The sequence below is a fragment of the Staurois parvus genome, unplaced genomic scaffold (assembly GCF_062004578.1).
Source record: "Staurois parvus isolate SC_StPar_1 unplaced genomic scaffold, SC_StPar_1.0 ptg000675l, whole genome shotgun sequence".
In the NCBI taxonomy this organism is placed as follows: domain Eukaryota; kingdom Metazoa; phylum Chordata; class Amphibia; order Anura; family Ranidae; genus Staurois; species Staurois parvus.
Window position 1 is genome coordinate 413,787 of NW_028318471.1, and position 22,254 is coordinate 436,040.

General features: G+C 46.9%; 1 protein-coding gene across 6 annotated transcripts in view; it reads right to left on the reverse strand.

Annotated features, from left to right (window-relative positions):
* DYSF (dysferlin) overlaps positions 1 to 22,254 on the reverse strand; it is a 396,353-nt gene that overhangs the window by 315,104 nt on the left and 58,995 nt on the right. For all 6 annotated transcript variants that reach the window (XM_089652230.1, XM_089652225.1, XM_089652229.1 and 3 more), the window contains exon 2: positions 7,392 to 7,447. In XM_089652230.1, the coding sequence (XP_089508356.1) occupies positions 7,392 to 7,447 (56 nt within the window). The remainder of the gene's footprint in view (positions 1 to 7,391; positions 7,448 to 22,254) is intronic.

Here is a 22,254-nt window from a genome sequence, read left to right on the forward strand (position 1 = left end):
TGGTTTTGTTCATTTTGTGCACCTATGTATAAATATATACCTATGTTTTGAATTTTAAAAATCATATTTTATTTTTCCAATTAAGAAGGGTTCGGTGAATGCGCATATGAAACTGGTGGGGTTCAGTACCTCCAAAAAGGTTAAGAACCACTGCTATAGATAAATGATTACGGTTTTGAAGATCATCAAGCTGCTTTTGTTGGTTCAAGTTGCACTTGAGTTCACATTGAGAGGAGCATTTCAGATGTGGACCTGAGCCTGTAACTTGAGGACTCCAGGGTGTACCGGGTTGTGTAAAAATCTCCAAAATCATAAAGAATAATGTATGGTTCAGGGGCGGACTGACAACTCATGGGGCCCCCGGGCAATAGAGGATCATGGGGCCCCTGTGTCCTTGCCCAAACAAAAAAGCCTATGAAAAAGGTACCAGGGGCATCTCATGGGGCCCCCTACTGACCCCGGGCCCTCGGGCAGTGCCCGAGTTTCCAAATGGTCAGTCCGCCCCTGGTATGGTTCATAGCGGTTTTCTCATGACTAAGCTTTTCTGTGTGTGAGATGAAGTGGATAATATCTACCATAATAATTCTGGTCTTTAAAAGCCATTGGAGTATCATGTAATGGATCTCCAGCGTTCTTTACAAGAAGTCAGGTTACTTCCATATATACGAGGCCCTTTATAGCTTCTCCTGTCAGCTCTGATTAATTAATCATTACCATAATTGGAGGATAGGAAGGTCCGGAGATCTGAGAAACTGAAAGTACGCCGAAAAAATCCTTACTATGCAAACCCTAGAGGCAGTCCTCGTCTCAATTGGCGTCACCGGATACCCGTGGCTGACCAGACTCGGACAGAAAAGATCAACCGGCCATTATGTGAACCTTGGCTAACAAAATGGTATTCATTAACTTTTGTGCTACAAAAACGTTTTTTGCGTTTTTTGCACACATTTAAAAAAAAATCATTTTAGGCCTAGAGAGAATAAAATAGTGGAAGTGTCAATTTTTTTAAGTTTAACAAACACAAAGTTTTAGTAAAAAAAACCCACTAAAAGGTAAATTTAGGACACACAAATACTATATATCACCCAATTGTTTTTGGGTAAAATAAATAATAAATGAAAGATGAGGCTGCACCGAATAAACAGATACCCAACATGTCAAGCCTTATCATTTCCCATGGCCTTCAAATAGAGAGAAACTTTGACCTTAGCCTTAAATTTTTCCAAAGGCAACACTTTAAAAGCCGCTATAGGTTTGGAGTTAGCCATGAATAACGGGCCAAGAATTATTGCTCCCACTCCAGCGTGGGTAACAGTATGTAACATCTGTAGTGCAGTTGGGGGTTTTGTGCATGGATGCCCCGGATACAGAGCTTAAATTTATATGTAGAGGTGGGGGGGAGCTTAAAAAATTTTGAGGTGGGTTCATTTTTTTTTACACTTTCTTCGCTAAACTGTATTTTATATCACATCGGGCAGAGGTCCCCAACCCCCGATTCATGGACGTACCAGTCCGTGGCTTTTTAGGAACAGGGCTGCACATCAAGAGGCTTGATCTGTTTGGGAATGGAGAGCTACTGGAGAGCTTCACCACTTTAGCAGCAGTTCCATTCCCAGCTAAGAGGGTGGGCATCATACGGCTCCCTTTTTTTTTTACAAACCATGGCCGGATCTAGGGGGGTGCTGGGTCTGGGCTATGCCCCCCCCTGATTTTAGTTGTGTCCCCCCAAAATCCAACCCTAACCTGCCACTATGCTGCCCTAATCTGATACTTTATAACCCTAGTTTGCCCCAGCCTCACACTATACCGTCCTTGACGACTGACATTATACTGTTCTCAGGTACGTGTTGTATGGAGAGGAGCTCTGCTGCCTGTGCCCAGGCTATGTGCAGTGCAGGGACGGGAGAAGGAGTTGTGCCTCTGTCCTCGGCCCTGCCAGCAGTGACCCCTGTCCTCAGCCCTGCCAGCAGTGACCCCTGTCCTCTGCCCTGCCAGTAGTGACCCCTGTCCTCTGCCCTGCCAGCAGTGACCCTTGTCCTCTGCCCTGCCAGCAGTGACCCCTGTCCTCGGCCCTGCCAGCAGTGACCCCTGTCCTCTGCCCTGCCAGCAGTGACCCCTGTCCTCGGCCCTGCCAGCAGTGACCCCTGTCCTCGGCCCAGCCAGCAGTGACCCCACTCCTCTGCCATGCCAGCAGTGACCCCTGTCCTCTGCCCTGCCAGCAGTGACCCCTGTCCTCTGTCTTGCCAGCAGTGACCCCTGTCCTCTGCCCTGCCAGCAGTGACCCCTGTCCTCTGCCCTGCCAGCAGTGACCCCACTCCTTGGCCCTGCCAGCAGTGAACCCACGCCTCTGCCCTGCCAGCAGTGAACCCACGCCTCTGCCCTGCCAGCAGTGACCCCTGTCCTCGGCCCTGCCAGCAGTGAACCCACGCCTCGGCCCTGCCAGCAGTGAACCCACGCCTCTGCCCTGCCAGCAGTGAACCCACTCCTCGGCCCTGCCAGCAGTGAACCCACGCCTCTGCCCTGCCAGCAGTGACCCCTGTCCTCTGCCCTGCCAGCAGTGACCCCTGTCCTCTGCCCTGCCAGCAGTGACCCCTGTCCTCTGCCCTGCCAGCAGTGACCCCTGTCCTCTGCCCTGCCAGCAGTGACCCCTGTCCTCTGCCCTGCCAGCGGTGACCCCTGTCCTCTGCCCTGAAAGCAGTGACCCCTTTCTTCTGCCCTGCCAGTAGTGACCCCTGTCCTCTGCCCTTCCAGCAGTGACCCCTTCCTTCTGTCCTGCTGACCTCCCATCCTCTGCCCCGCTGACATTTTTTACCACACCCTTACATCCGACAGTCTAGATCTGGCCCTGATACAAACTTTATTTGTAGTGTAGAAAACATACACTTCATTCATGACAATGTACAGCAGCACATTTTATTGCAGTACATATGCTGCATTGCAGTGTGCATGGGACACATAGGAAACATTTTTTTTCTGTGTCCTTGCAGTGACAGACGTTTTACAATGCAGTAGGGGTTAAAGGGACCAGGCAGGGCAATGCTTTCTGGGAATTTTCTTGCAATATGTAATGAATAATGAATAGCATGCTGCTGTAGAAAGAACCCCAAGTATCTGTATGTACAATGTACAGTTCTGTAATAGGACAATACAAATATGAAGAACATACAACTGCCACTGGGTCCCCTCAACTGCCATAAGGTGGCTTCAGGAGAGGTTACTGTCTCGGTGCTGTAGGGTGTAAGGATGCGTTAACATTAAAGTGTCACTAAACCCCGGACCCTGCATTCACTATATCCGGTCTCCAGGGACCCCACACTCACTATATCTGCTCTCCCCAGACCCCACACTCACTATATCTGCTCTCCCCGGACCCTGCATTCACTATATCTGGTCTCTCCGGACCCTGCATTCACTATATCCACTCTCCCCGGACCCTGCATTCACTATATCTGGTCTCCCAGGACCCTGCATTCACTATATCTGGTCTCCCAGGACCCTGCATTCACTATATCTGGTCTCCCCAGACCCTGCATTCACTATATCTGGTCTCCTCAGACCCTGCATTCACTTTATCTGGTCTCCCCGGACCCTGCATTCACTATATCTGGTCTCCCCGGACCCTGCATTCACTATATCTGGTCTCCCCGGACCCTGCATTCACTATATCTGGTCTCCCCGGACCCTGCATTCACTATATCCACTCTTCCTGCATTCACTATATCTGCTCTCCCCGGACCCTGCATTCACTATATCTGGTCTCCTCAGACCCTGCATTCACTTTATCTGGTCTCCCCGGACCCTGCATTCACTATATCCACTCTTCCTGCATTCACTATATCCGCTCTCCCCGGACCCTGCATCCACTTTACCTGGTCTCCATGGACCCTGCATTCACTATATCCGCTCTCCCCAGACCCTGCATTCACTATATCTGGTCTCCCCGGACCCTGCATTCACTATATCCGGTCTCCCCGGACCCTGCATTCACTATATCTGGTCTCCCCGGACCCTGCATTCACTATATCCACTCTTCCTGGACCCTGCAATCATTATATCTGGTCTCCTTGGACCCTGCGTTCACTATGTCTTGTCTCCCTGGACCCGGCATTCACTATATCTGGTCTCCCCGGACCCTGCATCCACTTTACCTGGTCTCCATGGACCCTGCATTCACTATATCCGCTCTCCCCGGACCCTGCATTCACTATATCTGCTCTCCCCGGACCCTGCATTCACTATATCTGGTCTCCTCAGACCCTGCATTCACTATATCTGGTCTCCCCGGACCCTGCATTCACTATATCTGGTCTCCCCGGACCCTGCATTCACTATATCCGCTCTCCCCAGACCCTGCATTCACTATATCTGGTCTCCCCAGACCCTGCATTCACTATATCTGGTCTCCCCGGACCCTGCATTCACTATATCTGGTCCCTCCGGACCCTCCATTCACTATATCCTCTCTTCCTTGGACCCCGCATTCACTATATCTGCTCTCCCACACAACATGGAAATGCAATTATTTTAGTAAATATAAACTGCTAAATACCTTTTCTTATCAGCAGTTAGAACAGTCTTGTGACTTCTATCAGTGTCTAGCAGAGCACTGGTTAACGCTTGTAGAAGGAGTTTTTTTTCTGCTCTAGGAGGATGCAGAACCCCTGACCTCTGTCTGGACAGTGCTGGTTGACCCTGTGCTGATCACATGCACTCTCCCAAGAAAAAAAAAAAAACCTCTCTAGCAATACACACCAAACTGAGCATGTGCAGAGTGACTCCACGTGATACGTATTATCAGGAGATAAGAGGGGGACAATGGAAGAAGGGGAAGATCAGAGAAGACAGGACCAAACAGCATTTTTACACAATGCAGAGGATTAACCCCTTAGGTTCCACAGGTAGTATAACATGCATGCTTTACTGCATATACAGACTGTGAATATTGGGCCTAGAATTATTGCTCCCACTTTAGCATGTGTGATGATGTGTAACGTGTAGTGCAGGGGTCTCCAAACCTTCTAAATAAAGGGCCAGTTTACTGTCCCTCAGACTTTAGGGGGGGTGGATTGTGGTCATTGGAAGTAGAGAAGGTCCTGTGTCAGTGGGAATAAACCATGACCCTTCTTTGGTGTCAGTGGGAGGAATGATGCCCCATTGTTGGATTCACTGGGAGGAAATGTGCGCCACCATTGGTGTTATTGGCCCCATTGTTGATGTCATTGGGAGGAATTGTGCCCCATTGTTGGTGTCATTGGGAGGAATTGTGCCCCATTGTTGGTGTCATTGGGAGGAATTGTACTCCATTGTTGGTATCATTCGGAGGAATTGTACTCCATTGTTGGTATCTTTGGGAGGAGTTGAGCCCCATTATTGGTGTCAGTGGAGGGAATTATGCCCCATTGTTGGCTGTGGATGAAATAGCGCCCCAAGGGCCAGTTAAAAGCAAGCAAAGGGCCACATCCTGCCTATGGGCCACAGTTTGGAGGTCACTGTTATAGTACAATCAACGTTTTCATTTGTAGGCGTCCCAATGCTTACATTTATGTTTGCCTGTATAAGGGGGTGGGAGAGGCTGATTATTTTTTTTGGGGGGGGTTTAAGTACTTGGGTGTAATTACACTTTTTTTTACTAAAAATATTTTTCCATTACATAGGGGAAAAAATGTCCCCTATGTAATTTTTATTTTGGTGACTGGTTCTCTTTAATGAGAACATTGTTCCCCAGCCATACTGTCTGGGGGAAAGTGACACCAGAATTAGCAGGAAGGGGTGATCTGCGAATGGACGTTCACTGATCTCCCTTACCTCTACCCAAAGGCACACACCATGCTGGTCCCGGGTCTGCAGATGGGCATGCAGAACTCACTAAACATGGCAGGGGCGTATGGTGGTGGGGAAACTGGGAGTTACAGGATGCCTATGCACTGATGGAACCTAAGGACTGTACTGATGGTGTCTAAGGACTGCACTGATGGAGCCTAATGACTGTACTGATGGACCTTAGGACTGTACTGATGGAGACTAAGCACTGCACTGATGGAACCTAAGGACTGTACTGATGGAGTCTAAGGACTGTACTGATGGAGCCTAATGACTGTACTGATGGAACCTAAGGACTGTACTGATGGAGCCTAAGGACTGTACTGATGGAGCCTGAGGACTGTACTGATGGACCTTAGGACTGTACTGATGGAGACTAAGCACTGCACTGATGGAACCTAAGGACTGTACTGATGGAGTCTAAGGACTGTACTGATGGAGCCTAATGACTGTACTGATGGAACCTAAGGACTGTACTGATGGAGCCTAAGGACTGTACTGATGGAGCCTGAGGACTGTACTGATGGACCTTAGGACTGTACTGATGGAGACTAAGCACTGCACTGATGGAACCTAAGGACTGTACTGATGGAGTCTAAGGACTGTACTGATGGAGCCTAATGACTGTACTGATGGAACCTAAGGACTGTACTGATGGAGCCTAAGGACTGTACTGATGGAGCCTGAGGACTGTACTGATGGAGCCTAATGACTGTACTGATGGAGCCTAAGGACTGTACTGATGGAGTCTAAGGACTACACTGATGGAGTCTAAGGACTGTACTGATGGACCTTAGGACTGTACTGATGGAGCCTAAGCACTGCACTGATGGAGCCTAAGCACTGCACTGATAGAGCCTAAGGACTGCACCGATGGAGCCTAAGGACTGCACCGATGGAGCCTAAGCACTGCACTGATGGAGCTTAAGGACTGCACTGATGGAGCCTAAGGACTGCACTGATGGAGCCTAAGGACTGCACCGATGGAGCCTAAGCACTGCACTGATGGAGCCTAAGCACTGCACTGAGAGCCTAAGCACTGCACTGATAGAGCCTAAGCACTGCAATGATCTCCGGAGCCTAAGGACTGCAATCATGGAGCCTAAGCACTGTACTGATCCCCGGAGCCTAAGGACTGCACTGATGGAGCCTAAGCACTGCACTTATGGAGCCTAAGGACTGTACTGATGGAGCCTAAGGACTGTACTGATGGAGCCTAAGCACTGCACTGATGGAGCCTAAGGACTGTACTGATGGAGCCTAAGCACTGCACTGATGGAGCCTAAGGACTGTACTGATCTCCGGAGCCTAAGGACTGTACTGATGGAGCCGAAGGACTGTACTGATCTCCGGAGCCGAAGGACTGCACTGATGGAATAACTCTCCTTGATCACAAGATCCTTCAGTATTTATTACTTTTTTTGTTGCAAATGATGGACTGAGCCTTGAATGTGATGTATGTAGAAGTGACATGTTCATTCCGTGGGCGGGAGCCATGACCAGGGAATGTATTTAGACAAATCACATGGAAATAGATGTGTGCTGAGAATAGCAGCCAGCGCTGGACTCACCTCATTCCAGATGGGGTTCGGATTGTTTTTGATGACTTTGGTTCTCTTCTTTACACCTAGATAATGACAGACAACAGACATTAGAGGAACAGTCGCTGCGTCTGACATAAAGGGGTTTATTTACTAAAGCTGGAGAGTCCAAAATCAGACTCCCTTCTGCATAGAAACCAATCAGCTTCTAACCTCAGCTTGTTCAATGAAGCTTTGGCAATGAAACCTGGAAGCTGATTGGTTTCTATGCAGAAGGGAGTCTGATTTTGGACTCTCCAGCTTTAGTAAATAAACCCCAAAGATTCAGCAAATCCTAGGATTCTTCATGTAGAGAGGTACATCGTAATCGCACAGCTGCCTGCCAGGTACATGAAGTCCTGAGGGAATGAGAGTCTGAAGATTTCCCATAATTCTCTGCATCATTCATAATATGCCCTGGTTCACACTGATGCAAATTTTCATGTGATTTGACTGTTCAAATCGCATCCAATGATTGGTAATGGAACTGTTCTAACTTTGTTGGAGTCGTACCGATTAGAACAGCAGTTCCTGCACTACTTTTTGCGATTTGGGGTGCGACCTGCATAGATATTTATGACATCGCACAGATGTCTATGAAGTCGCACCCAAAGTCGCACTGCCAACCAACCACTGAAATTGTGCAACTTCAAATGATGTCGCACAATTTCAAATTCAGATCCGGTGTGAACCAGGGCTTACTGTACTCCCCGCGTGGAATCTCTTAAATCACATTCAGCCCGGGTTCACACTCATGCGGTGCGGAATTTGCAGCGTTTTCTGTGCAAATTCTGCACCGCATCACAATCGCACCTCGTTCATACTGGTGCGTATGTTAACAACACCCCGAAAGCGGTCTGAAAAACGCGGTGCAATGTGCAGAATCGGATCGTATAGGTGTGAATACCCATGCGATCCGATTCTAGTGCGGACCAAAAAAAGGGTCCTGCAGCTTTTTGGTGCGGGTGCGATTTGTGCCATACAGAATGTACGACTCCGATCGCACCGCACACAAATCGCATATGATTTGCACAGGAATGTGATGCAGCCCCAATCCTACTCCTCTTGGGTCCTCCTGGTTCCCCCCTCACCGAGTCCCCCTCATAGCAAGCCACTTGCTATTGGGGTTCTCATGTGACCTTGCTCTCAAGCTAGTTCTGTGTATAGAGAGCAGCTTGGCCCCTCCCCCAGTTCCCTCCTCCGTGGCTGTGATTGACAACAACAGGAACCAATGGCTTCCTGTACGAATCACATGCAATATACCGCAACGCACATATATGAACCCCGGGCTCAGATGTTCAGGTTCAATAAATATGGCGGTGATCAGACTGGAAAGAAATGCCTTTTTCCAATGCAGCCCTAAACATTATCAAATACACTTTATTAGGCTCCTCCCACACTGAAAGGGTTAAATGGTCATTTTTGTCTATAATACTCGAGTCCCAATTTGTTTTCTTTTCTTTGAGTGATGTCTCGGTTCTACAATTATGTCTTAGTCTTTTAGGTTTTGTACAGCAACCTGCTGCCTATCCCCCCACCTGCCATGATCTGCCTACACTGCATAGAGAAGCACAGAGAATCAATGGTTTTGCACAGAGCAGCCCCAATCCTCCTCCTCTTGGGTCCTCCGCCAGTGCTCCTGGTTCCCCCTCCACCCCACCGAGTCCCCCCCATTGCAAGCCACTTGCTATGGGGGTTCTCGTGTGACCTTGCTCTCAAGCTAGCTCTGTGTGTCCATAAGACACATAGAGCGCAGCTTGGCCCCGCCCCCAGTTCCCTCCTCCGTGGCTGTGATTGACAACAGCAGGAATCAATGGCTTCCAGTACTGTCTCTGAGCCAATGAGCAGGGAGAGAGCCAGGAGAGCCTCTGCTCTCCTATAAGGGAGCTGGAAGGGAGCTGCTTGCAGAAGGTTTTCAACCTGAATGCAGAGAATTTATGAAGTGGTTCTATAGGCTGAAGGTTTTTTACCTTTATGCATTCAATGGTAAAAAGACTTCAGTGTGCAGCTCCCCCCAGCCCCCCTAATACTTACCAGAGCCCGATCTCGATCCAGCGATGTGCATGAGAGCAGATGCTCTCCCGACTCTCTCCCTCCTCATTGGTTCAGGGACAGTACTGGGAGCCATTGGTTCCTGCTACTGTCAATCACACCCAGGGAGGAGGGAACTGGGGGCGGGGCCAAGCTGCGCTCTATGTGTCTTATGGACACACAGAGCTGACTTGGGAGCAAGGTTCCACAAGAACCCCCATAGCAAGTGGGGGGGACTAGGTGGGGAACCAGGAGCACCAACTTACCCAAGCCAACTATGTGCACAAGAGTAGTGGCTCTCCCAGGTCTCTCCATCCTCATAGGCTGAGACACAGCAGTGGATGCCATTGGCTCCTGCTGTTGGTAATCTATGTGTCTTAAGGACCTTGGGAGCAAGGTCACACAAGAACCCCCATAGCAAGTGGCTTACTATGGGAGGGGGGCACTAGGTGGGGAACCAGGAGCACCAACTTACCCAAGCCAACTATGTGCATGAGAGTAGTGGCTCTCCAAGGTCTCTCCATCCTCATAGGCTGAGACACAGCAGTGGATGCCATTGGCTCCTGCTGTTGGTAGTCTATGTGTCTTAAGGACACACAGAGCTGGCTTGAGAGCAAGGTCACATGAGAACCCCCATAGCAAGTGGCTTACTATGGGAAGGGGGGGACTAGGTGGGGAACCAGGAGCACCAACTTACCAAAGCCAACTATGTGCACGAGAGTAGTGGCTCTCCCAGGTCTCTCCATCCTCATAGGCTGAGACACAGCAGTGGATGACATTGGCTCCTGCTGTTGGTAATCACAGCCAGTAAGAAGGGAGCATACCCTTATAGACACACAAAGATGGCTCAGGAGCGAGCATGCATGAGTGCCCCCAGAGCAAGCAGCACTCAGCAGGGGAGAGGAGCCAGGAGTGCCAGCGGGGGACCCGAGAAGAAGAGGATTGGGGCTGCTCTGTGCATAACCACTACACAGAGCAGCTCAGTATAACATGCTTGTTTTTTTTTTTTTAAATAGCACTTTAAGGTAAAAACAAAACTTCTGCTTTTAGAACCACTTTGATTTAAACATGTCATTCGAATGCTGATGACGGGAAAACGGGGATTAAACTTCGGCTTTAAGTTCATGATGGGTGAGACTAAAGAAGAATCAAAGGAAAAGTTTGGGGGGTTTTCAGTTTGGATGGAGTAAGGCAGGGTTATAACCCCTGTCATTATTTAAAGGGAAACAAAGGCGGCAAGGTGCTGGATCAGAAAAGTATCAAAATGTATTAGATGAATAACATGCAAACGTACACTGAGGCAGGGAAGAGCAGCTCTGAGGTGGAGGGAGAATCCACAACACAGCAACAAGGACCGACAGTCAGATCAATGAGCCGTGTGATGGGGACTCGAACCCGCCAGAACAACATGCCATGAGCGGCGTACCGGCCTCCCTATAACACCCGGTACTAATTTTTTGTCATCTATCTCCCATTGGGGTGATATCGGCATGGGACTGCATGCCAGTAGCGCAGAACTACATACTATCGACATGGAATTGCACACTATTGGTGTGAAACTGCATACTACTGGGATGGAACTACATACAATCGACATGGGACTACATATTGTTGGCGTAGGACTACATACTGTTTGCATGGGACTACATACAATCAGCATGGGACTACATACAATCACTGTTGGGACTACATACTGTTGGCATGGGACTACATTCAATCAGCATGGAACACCATACTATAAGCATGGGCCTACATAAAACCACATGGGACTACATACTATCAGCATGGGACTACATACTATCAGTAACAGACTACATACTATCATCATGGGACAACATACTATTGGTACGAAACTACATACAAGTGAAACTCGAAAAATTAGAATATGGTGCAAAAGTTCATTTATTTCAGTGCAGCAACTTAAAAGGTGAAACTAATATATGAGATAGACTCATTACATGCAAAGCAAGATAGTTCAAGCCGTGATTTGTCATCATTGTGATGATTATGGCTTACAGCTCATGAAAACCCCAAATCCACAATCTCAGAAAATGAGAATATTGTGAAAAGGTGCAATATTCTCGGCTCAAAGTGTCCCATTCTAATCAGATAATTAAGCCATAACACCTGCAAAGGGTTCCTGAGCCTTTAAATGGTCTCTCAGTCTGGTTCAGTAGGAATCACAATCATGTTTCACCTGTATTATCATCATAGGTCAACATACTATTGGTGTGGGACTACATACTATTGGCATAGGACTACATACTGTCAGCATGGGACTACATAGTATTGAGGTTGAACTACACACCATCAGTATGGGACTACATACTATCAGCATGGAACTGAATGCTAGTAGTGTGGGACTACATACTACCATCATGGGACTACATATTATCATCATGGGGCAACATACTATCAGGATGGGACAACACACTATTGACTTGGGACTACATAGTATTGACATAGGACAACATACTATCAGCATGGGACTAAAGAGTATTGACGTGGTGCCACACACCATCAGCATGGGACTACATACTATCATCGTGCAACTGAATGCTAATAGTGTGGGACTACATACTATCATAATGGGACTACATACTATTGGCATAGGACAACACACTGTCAGCACGGGACTATGTACTATTGGCATGGGACAACATACTAACATCATGGGACAACGTGCTATCATCATGGGACTACATACTATCATTATGGGACTACATACTATCATAATGGGACAATATACTATTATCATGGGACAACATACTATCATTGTGGGACTACATACTATTATCATAGGACTACATACTATCAGCTTAAAAGCAACCTTTTTTTAAAGTACTTTCAGCGATATCTGTCATGCCATCGGACATACTGATGAGAATTGTCATACCATTGTTCATATTAACATTCATTCAGAACTCCACCAGTGTATGGCCGGCTTCGGGGGCCCATATTAGACAATTAAGATGTTTCCAGTTCTCAGACTGTACAAAGTTCTTGTTATCGGCTCATACGGGTCCAATTCCCGGGTTACCTGGTAACCCATGTCCTAGGAAGTCGAATGCTGCCCTTACACGTATGTATTGAATTGATGTTTGTAATCGCAGACCAGTATTGTTAGATTGTACACATGGAAGCACTCCGTATCCTTCAGAGCACCTCCATAAACAGCCCGCCACCCCCAGTGCAGAACATGACAATTTACAAGGAAAAACAAGAAGGAAAAACACTTCCAGACAGAGAACATTCCTGGAATAAAAAGGATTAAACGATGCATTAGGTGTGAAACCGCGGGCCACATTCCCACCTCAGATACAATCTCATAGGAGGAATACAGAGATAATATTCTTTCCTGAATGAAGACATTCTGGCATTGGGATCTCTGCACATTGGGATCTCTGCACATTGGGATCTCTGCGCATTGGGATCTCTGCACATTGGGATCTCTGCACAGCATGCTATTGGCACAAGGCTTGGGTCTATATCCTTCAGTATTGATTTTTGATTTAGCGAGGCATTGCTTTACACGAGAATTATTTCCTGGAAGTTGGACACTTTTGATGCTGCAGATTTATTATTCAATTGTTGATTTATTATTGTTTTATTTCAAGTACTTATATAGCGCTATCAATTTACACAGTGCTTTACGTACATATTGTACAGTCACATCAGTCCCTAACCCTCAAGGAGCATACAATCTAAGGTCCCTAACTCACAGTCATACATACACATACAAGGGCCAATTTAGACAGGAGCCAATTCACCTACCAGCATGTCTTTGGAGTGTGGGAGGAAACCGGAGTACCCAGAGGAAACCCACGCAGGCACAGGGAGAACATGCAAACTCCAGGCAGGTGGTGCTGTGGTTGGGATTTGAACCAACGACCCTAGTACTGCCAGACAGAAGTGCTGACCATTTCGCCACTGTGCTGCCCATTCAAAATACCTGTTGATCCTGCCAGAGATCTTATTGATGATTTGTTATTTTATTGTTAATTTATTATTTCATTGTTGCTTTATTATTTTTATTGCTGCTTTATTATTCATTGTTGATTTATTATTTCATTGATGATTTATTATTCATTGTTGATTTATTATTTTGCTGTTGCTTTATTATTCATTGTTGATTTAATATTTTATTTTTGATTTATTATTCTTTTGTTGATTTATTATTCATTTTGATTTATTATTTTATTGATATTTTATTATTCATTCTTGATTTATTATTTTATTGATATTTTATTATTCATTCTTGATTTATTATTTTATTGTTGATTTAGTATTTTAAATTGTTTGATTTATAGGTGATATCATTCATCCACACACTTCTTGCTGCACACTGTGAATGCTTTTAATTTTATAGATCACAGGTATATGTTAGTAGAGTGGGACTACATGCTGTAGGCACAGGGTTACACAGGACTGCAAACTAGTAGTGTGGGATTGCATATTATCCATGCGAGACGACATATTACCAGCATGGGACTACATACTATTGGCATGGGACTACAATCTATGGGACTGCACCCTCAGGGCTTTTTTTCAGTGGGAACGTGGAGAAACACAGTTCTGGCACCTCCAGGAGTGTGCAGCAGGGTTTATTGTTGCTGGCTGCAGGGGGATCTATTGTTGTTGGAGGGAATAGTTATAGGTAGCACCGAAGGAGCACTGCGATAGGTAGGAGGAGAACCAGGAAAGAGCAGAGTCTCGGAGGCCAAGAGAGTGGAGTTTTTTGAGCAGAAGGGGATGGTCAACCATATCAAAAGCCACAGAGAGGTCAAGTAGTAAGAGTACGGAGTAGTGGCCATTGGTTGGGATGAGTACGGAGTAGTGGCCATTGGTTGGGATGAGTACGGAGTGGTGGCCATTGGTTGGGATGAGTACGGAGTAGTGGCCATTGGTTGGCATGAGTACGGAGTAGTGGCCATTGGTTGGCATGAGTACGGAGTAGTGGCCATTGGTTGGCATGAGTACGGAGTAGTGGCCATTGGTTGGCATGAGTACGGAGTAGTGGCCATTGGTTGGGATGAGTACGGAGTGGTGGCCATTGGTTGGGATGAGTACGGAGTAGTGGCCATTGGTTGGCATGAGTACGGAGTAGTGGCCATTGGTTGGCATGAGTACGGAGTAGTGGCCATTGGTTGGCATGAGTACGGAGTAGTGGCCATTGGTTGGCATGAGTATGGAGTAGTGGCCATTGGTTGGCATGAGTACGGAGTAGTGGCCATTGGTTGGGATGAGTACGGAGTAGTGGCCATTGGTTGGGATGAGTACGGAGTAGTGGCCATTGGTTGGGATGAGTACAGAGTAGTGGCCAATGGTTTTAGCTGTTAGTAGAGCATTAGTGAGTTTTAGTAGGGCGGTTTCAGTGGAGTGTAGAGGGCGAAAGCCAGACTGTAAAGGGTCAAGAAGGTTGTTATCAGTGAGGTGGGAGCTCAGGCGATTGTAGACTAAGCATTCTGAGTTTAGATGCAAATGGCAGCAGGGAGATGGGTCTTAGGTTGTTCAGGTTGGTGAGGTCCAGGGAGGGCTTTTCAAGTATGGGAGTGATGTGTGCATGCTTTAGAGGGGAGGGGAAGGCACCAGTAGAGAGGGAGAGATTGAAGATGTGAGTGAGGGAGCATAAGATGGAAGAAGAGGGTGACTGTAGTAGTTGTGAGGGGACAGGATCCAGGGGGCAGGTGGTGAGACGGGCTTCTGAGAAGACCTTAGTGACCTCTTCGGCAGTAGCAAGGTCAAAAGAGGAGAGTGTAGAGGGAGGTTTAGTATAGTTTAGTATAAGGTATGCTAAGTGGGGTGGATGTCTGTGCAGTGGCGATGTCCCTACGAATTGCGTCAATCTTGTTTTTGAAATGATTTGCAATCTTGTGAGCAGTGAGTGAGGTACTGGGTGGAGGTGGAGAAAGTAGAGAGTTAAAAGTAGAGAAGAGACGACGAAGACTGGATGACAAGCTGTTGATGAGAGTGACAGAGTAGGCTTGTTTGGCAGCATGGAGGGAGGAATTGTATGTGAAGAAAGCAGATTTATATAGGGGATTTGGTTTTACGCCACAATCGCTCCAGTGCACGACTAAGAGTTCTGGTGTCGTCAGTCTGCCAAGGTTGTAATGGTCGTGGCCTGCTGCTTCGTGTTGTTAGAGGAGCAAGTGAGTCTAATGTGCATGAAAGCAAACTGTTGTAGACAGCAGTGGCCATGTCAGGGCAGGACAGGGGAGAGATTCCGTCATAGAGTTGGTCATTTACAGATCGGAAAAGAGAAGGGTTAAAGTTTTGAAGATTTCTGCGGGTAATTGTTTGCTGCTTGGAGGGATAAGTGTTTGAAGACGAGTATCAGCAGGAGGTGATGAGAGCAGTAGTAGGGAGATGGTAGCAGTGAGGGTGAGATGTATAAGCTCTGGGGTGGAGCAGAGGGGTAAAAGGATATTTTGGGAACAGAGGATAGTAATATGAAAAGGAGGAGTAGAGGGGACATATTAAAAGGTACACGGAGTGGGACTCAGACTTGTAGGAGATGTTTCCCATGGTGTTTGCTTGCAGTCCATCCAGCGTGCAGTAGAAGTCTTTGTTGGATCTTCTTGCTGCTTGAGTTATCCTGCTTTAGTTCAACTGCTGCTTTACACTCCATCAGAAAATGCCCCCCGAGAATGAACCCCCCCCCCCATCTGTGACATTTATTTATTTATTTCAGGTACTTATATAGCGCCGTCAATTTACGCAGCACTTTACATATATATTGTACATTCACATCAGTCCCTAACCCTCAAGGGGCGTACAATCTAAGGTCCCTAACTCACATTCATACATACACATACTAGGGACAATTCCCTCATAAGCTGGTCTAAATTTATAGGGAGATGATCAAATGAGCAACTCTTCTCAACCCCAATTAGGAACTGATAATGATCACATGAATTTGGGGGATGTTATTCAAAAACCAGATCAGTCACACGCACACAGGTTAGGGTCATAAAAGATGATTCATTCTCTGATCCCAGAAAGGCAAAGGCGGTGAAAACCAATCACCACAAACAAACAAAAAGACATAGGACTAAGTATCCTGAGTTTTGCAGAAAGTCAGTGCGCGGCAGGGAGACAGTTTAAGGTGGAGATCACAGAACAGCATTTACCTGTGAAAAGCAGATCAGAGGGCTGTGTTCAACATATGTGCTGATGGGATTAATACTGCTTTAAGGTCGACTGTCACCCCTTGGGCTGTAGACTGGATTTTCTGGCCCCTGAATTGTACATGAGTGCTACCCGTGAGCCAGTCACTGCTGGTCCTTGCTTTATACTGCAGCTGGCATTGCCCTCCACAGGCGGTCCCCACTGCAACGTCTGGACAGGACAGGGTCACCGAGGACCCCCGAGCAGAACATTTCCGGCGTCTGTGTGTACATTACAGCTGAGAAGCAGAAACTACTTATTGAAAAGTTTTCCGGAGTGCCAGGCTGAGAGGAAGAGGAAGGGGAAAGGGATCAGCTGTTAACAGGAAAACAATAGAAGACTCAGGGAGGCAAATGAATACTTGGAGAGCGTTAACAAATCTATATATGGGCAAGAGAGGCGAGTAGAGGCACAATGACACCGCATCGGCCAAGGACAGCATCGGCTGCCATGCAAGAGATAATTCAGACACACAATCAATATCTACACTGTATGAACCAACACACACCTTATACAGACACCCTACACCCATCTACACTGTATGAACCAACACACACCCTATACAGACACCCTACACCCATCTACACTGTATGAACCAACACACGCCCTATACAGACACCCTACACCCATCTACACTGTATGAACCAACACACGCCCTATACAGACACCCTACACCCATCTACACTGTATGAACCAACACACACCCTATACAGCCACCCTACACTCATCTACACGGTATGAACCAACACACGCCCTATACAGCCACCCTACACCCATCTACACTGTATGAACCAACACACGCCCTATACGGACACCCTACACCCATCTACACTGTATGAACCAACACACGCCCTATAGACACCCTACACTCCTCTACACTGTATGATCCAACACACGCCCTAAACAGCTATCCTACACCCATCTACACTGTATGATCCAACACACACCCTATACAGACACCCTACACTCATCTACACTGTATGATCCAACACACACCCTATACAGACACCCTACACTCATCTACACTGTATGATCCAACACACACCCTATACAGACACCCTACACTCATCTACACTGTATGATCCAACACACACCCTATACAGACACCCTACACCCATCTACACTGTATGAACCAACACACACCCTATACAGACATCCTACACTCATCTACACTGTATGAACCAACACACATCCTATACAGACACCCTACACTCCTCTACACTGTATGAACCAACACACGCCCTATACGGACACCCTACACCCGTCTACACTGTATGAACCAACGCACACCCTATACAGACACCCTACACTCATCTACACTTATGAACCAACACACATCCTATACAGACACCCTACACCCATCTACATTGTATGAACCAACACACGCCCTATACGGACACCCTACACCCATCTACACTGTATGAACCAACACACGCCCTATAGACACCCTACACTCCTCTACACTGTATGATCCAACACACGCCCTATACAGCCACCCTACACTCCTCTATACTGTATGATCAAACACACACCCTATACAGACACCCTACACTCATCTACACTGTATGATCCAACACACACCCTATACAGACACCCTACACTCATCTACACTGTATGAACCAACACACACCCTATATAGACACCCTACACCCATCTACACTGTATGAACCAACACACACACTATACAGACACCCTACACTCCTCTACACTGTATGAACCAACACACGCCCTATACGGACACCCTACACCCGTCTACACTGTATGAACCAACGCACACCCTATACAGACACCCTACACTCATCTACACTGTATGAACCAACACACATCCTATACAGACACCCTACACTCCTCTACACTGTATGAACCAACACACGCCCTATACGGACACCCTACACTCCTCTACACTGTATGAACCAACACACGCCCTATACAGCTATCCTACACTCATCTACACTGTATGATCCAACACACACCCTATACAGACACCCTACACCCATCTACACTGTATGAACCAACACACACCCTATACAGACATCCTACACTCATCTACACTGTATGAACCAACACACATCCTATACAGACACCCTACACTCCTCTACACTGTATGAACCAACACACGCCCTATACGGACACCCTACACCCGTCTACACTGTATGAACCAACGCACACCCTATACAGACACCCTACACTCATCTACACTGTATGAACCAACACACATCCTATACAGACACCCTACACTCATCTACACTGTATGATCCAACACACACCCTATACAGACACCCTATACCCATCTACACTGTATGAACCAACACACACCCTATACAGACATCCTACACTCATCTACACTGTATGAACCAACACACATCCTATACAGACACCCTACACTCCTCTACACTGTATGAACCAACACACGCCCTATACAGACACCCTACACTCATCTACACTGTATGAACCAACACACGCCCTATACAGACACCCTACACTCATCTACACTGTATGAACCAACACACGCCCTATAGACACCCTACACTCATCTACACTGTATGATCCAACACACGCCCTATACAGACACCCTACACTCCTCTACACTGTATGAACCAACACACGCCCTATACAGACACCCTACACCCATCTACACTGTATGAACCAACACACGCTCTATACAGACACCCTACACTCCTCTACACTGTATGAACCAACACACGCCCTATACAGACACCCTACACTCATCTACACTGTATGAACCAACACACGCCCTATACAGACACCCTACACTCCTCTACACTGTATGATCCAACACACGCCCTATACAGACACCCTACACTCCTCTACACTTTATGAACCAACACACGCCCTATACAGACACCCTACACTCCTCTACACTGTAAGAACCAACACACGCCCTATAGACACCCTACACTCCTCTACACTGTATGATCCAACACACGACCTATACAGACACCCTACACTCCTCTACACTGTATGAACCAACACACGCCCTATACAGACACCCTACACAGACACCCTACACTCCTCTACACTGTATGAACCAACACACGCCCTATACAGACACCCTACACCCATCTACACTCTATAAAGGGAGGGAGGGGGTGTGTTCAAGAGGCAGGCAGGCTGTGATTGGGAGGGAGCAAGTTTAAGAGGCAGGCTGTGATTGGGAGGGGGCATGTTCAAGAGGCAGGCTGTGATTGGTAGGGGGCGTGTTCAAGAGGCAGGCTGTGATTGAGAGTTGGCGTGTTCCAGAGGCAGGCTGTAATTGGGAGGGGGCGAGTTCAAGAGGCAGGTAGTGATTGGGAGAGGGCGAGTTCAAGAGGCAGGTAGTGATTGGGAGGGGGCAAGTTCAAGAGGCAGGTAGTGATTGGGAGGGGGCGTGTTCAAGAGGCAGGTAGTGATTGGGAGGGTGTGTGTTCAAGAGGCAGGCAGTGATTGGAAGGGGGTGTGTTCAAGAGGCAGGCAGTGATTAGGAGGGGACGTGTTCAAAAGGCAAGCTGTGATTGGGGGGGATGTTCAAGAGGCAGACTGTGATTGGGGGGGGTGTTTAAGTGTTCAAGAGGCAGGCTATGATTGGGTTAGGGGGCGTTCAAGAGGCAGGCTGTAATTGGGAAAGGGTGTGGCAGTGGCATGCAGTGATTGGCTGCGCGATGTGGTGGCAGAACAAAGGCATGCTGTGTGTCTGTACAATGTCCTATGCCTCTGAATGGCCAGCCAAAGCATGAAAACTGACCACACTAATACAGATAATCTTCTGTGCTTTGTGTGATCAGTTGAGAACAAGAAAGAAAGGTAACCATCAGGATCAACCAGGTACTTCAGATGGAAGAAGTACATGAAAATGATAGAGACAGTGATCTATAAAATACACACATGGGAACACATACATAAAAAAACAACAAACAAAGGAATATTTAGAGTAACATACACTTTAAAGTATAACTAAAGGCAAAACTTTTTTAGTGTTGAATGGAGTGGAGAGGGATTAGAACCCCTGACAGCTTTTATTTGTGTCTGTGCCCCCCCGTTACGGAGATTCCCCCTTTCTATTTGTCATGTTCACCATTATCATTGAAAGTGAAAGTAAGTGAAAATCCCAAATCGTGGGTTGTCCCCAGAAAAGTAATAGAGGGGAAATCTTCCAATGTGGACACTAGTTCTGGTGTCCTGGGGGGTCCCCCATAATTTGCAGAGATTTCCTCTCACTTCCTGTTTTGGCTATGGGACAGGAAGTGAAGGGAAATCTCCCCAATGGGACACAGATGGCTAAAAAAATAATCTGGCCAGGGTTATAACCCTCCCTTACTTTATCCAAATGACAAAAAAAAGTTTTCCTATAGTTTTACTGTAAGGTTTCCACAGACATTACCAGAAACCTAATCGGAGACACGCTGTCCATCCGACAAGTAATTCATTTTCAGATATAAATTCTGTTTTTTGTTTGCAAAAGAATGAATAATTGTGGAGATTAGAGTCATAACAGCTGAATCCAAAATGTGGAAGCTGCTGCATGCTATGACACCCTATGAATCATATACTGTATATGAAAGTCAGCTGTGAGCATCATCCATACACAACAAAAGAGGAAACAAAGTATAGAAACAGTATCCTTCATTAGATGATTGCTAGGAACAAAAACCAAACAATTGTATCCAAGTGTCTAGGACAGTGCTCTCTAAACTGCAGCCCGGGGGGCCGGATGATGCCCTTTGCTTGCTTTTATCTGACCCTTGGGGCACTATTTCATCCACTGCCACCAACGATGGGGCACAATTCCTCCCAACGACAACAAAGATAGCACAATTTTTCCCAATGACAACAACAATGGGGCGCAATTCCTCCCAATGACACCAGCGGTGGGGCATAATTCCTACCAATGACATCAAAGACAGGGCACAATTCCTACCAATGACACCAACAATGGGGCACAATTCATACCAATGACACCAACAATGGGACACAATTCCTACCAATGACATCAAAGACAAGGCACAATTCCTACCAATGACATCAACAATGCAGCACAATTCCTACCAATGACACCAACAATAAGGCACAGTTCCTCCCAATGACACCACGTTGGGGCATAATTCTTCCTAACAACATCAAAGATAGGGCACAATTCCTTCCAATGACACCAACAATGGGGCACAGTTCCTCCCAATGACACCGACAATGGGGCATAATTCCTACCAATGACATCAAAGACAAGGCACAATTCCTACCAATGACACCAACAATGGGGCACAATTCCTACCAATGACACCAACAATGGGGCATAATTCCTCCCAATGGTATCAAAGACAGGGCACAATTCCTACCAATGACACCAACAATGGGGCACAATTCCTACCAATGACACCAACAATGGGGCATAATTCCTCCCAATGGCATCAAAGACAGGTCACAATTCCTACCAACGACACCAACAATGGGGCATAATTCCTACCAATGACATCAAAGACAAGGCACAATTCCTACCAATGACACCAACAATGGGGCACAATTCCTACCAATGACACCAACAATGGGGCATAATTCCTCCCAATGGTATCAAAGACAGGGCACAATTCCTACCAATGACACCAACAATGGGGCACAATTCCTACCAATGACACCAACAATGGGGCATAATTCCTCCCAA